At 43.5% G+C, this 3,500-nt stretch overlaps 1 protein-coding gene across 1 annotated transcript in view; it reads left to right on the forward strand.

The window, feature by feature from the left end:
* The window catches only part of LOC118478752 (basement membrane-specific heparan sulfate proteoglycan core protein-like), a 6,791-nt gene that overhangs the window by 1,258 nt on the left and 2,033 nt on the right, over positions 1-3,500 (forward strand). The window contains exons 2-3 of the mRNA XM_035972915.1: positions 1,026-1,313; positions 2,952-3,251. Coding sequence (XP_035828808.1) covers positions 1,026-1,313; positions 2,952-3,251 — 588 coding nt within the window. The remainder of the gene's footprint in view (positions 1-1,025; positions 1,314-2,951; positions 3,252-3,500) is intronic.

Genomic DNA, 3,500 nt, shown 5'->3' on the forward strand with positions numbered 1-3,500 from the left:
CTTTCCTGTCCACTCTGTAAAGTTGTCCTCCCATCTCCTTCTCTGCCTTCCTCTCTATCTCTTTCCTTGTACGGTTGCTTGCAGGATTGTTTGGGCAAGTCCTGTGGATCTTGTGACATGCCCATACCATTTTAATTTTCGTCTCTTCACGGTGGTCAGTAGATCTTCATGCTGCCCCACTGCGTTACAACTAGGCACACAGAAAAAGTTAACAGATTGTAGGACAAACTGAAAGTGTAATGGCTGCAATACCATGGTGCTACAGGAAGTAGCATGCAAAGAAATATTATGGATGTTTCCCACCTATCAGATCGCCACAGGACTTTGATAGTGTTTATTAACGAAAAATGTGCTCGTAAATTTGCACTCGCATGTTGTAAAACTTAATTACCTGTTGCTTGTTACAATTGAGCATAATAAAAAAGCTGATTACATCCAAAACTAAGAGGGTAACGACCGACATAACACGTTACTAAAGGGAGTAGAATGAAAAGAATAAATAACACAGTTTTCAGCTTCTGAGATCACGAATGGGCTTGTGTTTACTGTTTAGTCAATAAAAAGGTGGCTGTAAATTCGCACAAGAGGGCTGTAAAACACAATTATATGTCAATTGTTACAACTAGGCAAACAGTAAAAATAAAAGTCATATCCAAAACTGAGAGTGTAACGACCGAAATAAAATGTGAGGTGAGCTGACAAAATGAGTTACTTCTCAGATATTAGTCCTATGGACATATTATAACCATACAATTTTATGGTTGAGAAGTATTCTACATTTCTTTCTACTTTTGCTAACGATATCTTCGTTTTTTTCTGCGTTTTCTTTCTATCTCTGCAAAAGCTATCTTTGTTCCTATTCCTACGATTTCTCTTTATCCTTGTAGATGGTATCTTTGTTTCTATCTCTACAATTTCTCTTTATCCTTGTAGATGGTATCTTTGTTTCTATCTCTACAATTTCTCTTTATCCTTGTAGACGATATCTTTGTTTCTATCTCTACGATTTCTGTCTATCTTTGCAGAAGTGATCAAACTTGTTCCCGCTGGGAACTCGTCAGCACAGTCCCTGATCGCCCCGTTGAGAGCCAATTTCAATGCGACGATCACCTGCGACTGTTACGAACCGGGTTCGAATCCAGTTGAGTTCAGCTGGTGGAAAGACGGGTCAGAACTCAACACCACGAGCCAGACACTAGCGCTGACCCCAGTATCTGTCCACGACCAGGGCCTGTACATCTGTAGGGTGACCACTGATGACGGGCGGGGGAACATCTGTGACGTGTTGGCTCGAGTGATGGGCTTCTCACAAAGTAAGAATAGAGACTTTCTGTTTGATTTAGTAGAGGTTTTACGGCGCTCGCAACTGCATAAGGTCATATGAGCCCCAAGACTAGAGTCTTCAGCCATATTCTGTGGTGTAGCGGTTGAGCTATTTGGTCGATTTTTAGGACAAGCGGGCTAACTCAGATTTCGGGGGTTTCCTGAAATCTGGACCTACACGAAAAGCGGGCATTGCCCTACCTCTAGGAGAAGTTTGGTTTTATTGGTATGTATATTTGTTTGGTTATAGAGAACACTCTCCTTGTCTTTTAAAGAAGCTGAATAAGGATACACAAATTTACCTTTCGATTTTCTCAAAACAGCATTTTTCGGGATGAATTCGTTTGAAACATCCACATCTCTCAAGGGAGACTAGAACTGATACAATGACATTATAATTATGTCACCCAAAAGTATAATTTCATGAATTATGACAATCTATTGCTCCCAGAATGGCCCAAAAACCGACCGATTTATCATATTTTCAAGACTGACGTTTTTGTTTGTATTGATTATCAGCTCACCGCGGGCCACATTCATTATTAATTACTGGCTCCACTCGAGTGGTGCCACACTGAAACTGCGTGGGTGGTTAGCAGGTGCTCTGGTGTGGTTTGCTCCTTCTTTCCCATCAAACTTCTGTCGTCTTTATCTCCCCTTCTTCTTTTTTATGTTTTTTACTCTCTTGTAACACCTCTAATCTTCTGGCGCTCATATGACCTTATTGTGTTGCAAGTGCCGTAAAACTTTTACTAAAACTAAAAAACACACTGAAACTGCTCCTGGATCGGAAAATCTGGCGCACTGGCTGCCGTTTGCCCATGCCTGCGCTATGAGGTTATTTTGTAGAGGTGGGCACAATCCGGATAATGTATAAGGATAACCGGATAATTCTCATTGAAACTTTATCCGAATTCAGACTTTTAACTTTCTTACCAGAACTGTTTGCCGAAGTAAGTGTACCCATTTGTTGTAGTAGTTCTAACCTATTTGCCGAAGCGGTTCATATCATATTATTTGCCGAAGAGATGTACTAACATATTATCCGGATTTTTTAAAGCGACTTATTGCCCAGCCCTATTATTTAGGAGACGGGGCCTCGACAGCACGTAAGGTTCCCGTCCAGTCCCAAGAGTATCAAGCCTAGCTAGTGGACGGAAAGCCGTAAAAGCTGCCCATAAATTCAATGCGTCCTCGCCAGGGATTTTGTTGTTGTTGTTTTTTGGTAGATCTAAGTGTTTTAAGGCGTTTGCAACTGCTTAAGTCATATGAACGCACGGGACACACCAAACATTTTCAGTTGGTACGAAATTTTGAATTTTGCCCGGGTGGCGGCTGAAGCCTACTCTTATCGATTTTAGACCACCAGGGGATCTTTAGCGTGCACAACTTGCACCCGGGACCTTCGAGATTTGTCGCCCTTGTCCGAGAAGGCTATAAGGTGTAGATATTTCCTACCAGAAGATCAGGGTAGTGGCTGAAAGGCAGCAGTAAGGAGTCAAGGAGTAACAATAGAATGGCTGCAGAAAGAGTCAGGAGTTAAGAGGAGGGGGCAAAGGAGGTGAGGGGGCGGGGGCAGAAAGTGGAGACATTTTGCAAAATAATTGACCCATGCTCTATCCTCGCAGCAGGCGACCCACAGACCGGTATTCTGACCATCACCAACACATCATCATCATCGTCTGACTCGACCTTCACCTTCAACACGTCCATGACCTTGCTGTGCTCCTGTTTGGGGTCAGATCCCCAGCCCCCGCCGCCATTTCTCTTCAAGTGGTTCAAAGACGGCACGGAGCTGCAGCGACAGACCGGCCCTTTCCTCCAGCTGATGGCCAGCCCTGCTCGCTCGGGGAACTACTCGTGTGAGGTCGTGGCGCAGGGCGGGAGCGGCTTCTACTGCTCAGCTTCTGCGGCCGTGGAGTTTATTGGTGCGTGGTCATGGGTAAATATGATGGGCGTCTGTCTGTCTGTCTGTCTGTCTGTCTGTCTGTCTGTCTGTCTGTCTGTCTGTCTGTCTATCTATCTGTCTACCTGTTTGTCTGTATGTCTGTATGCCCCTCTATCTATTTATCTATCTATCTATCTATCTATCTACCTGTTTGTCTGTCTGTCTGTATGCCCCTCTATCTATCTATCTATCTATCTATCTATCTATCTATCTATCTATCTATCTATCT

Source organism: Aplysia californica, unplaced genomic scaffold, assembly GCF_000002075.1.
Source record: "Aplysia californica isolate F4 #8 unplaced genomic scaffold, AplCal3.0 scaffold00903, whole genome shotgun sequence".
NCBI classification, from domain to species: Eukaryota; Metazoa; Mollusca; class Gastropoda; order Aplysiida; family Aplysiidae; genus Aplysia; species Aplysia californica.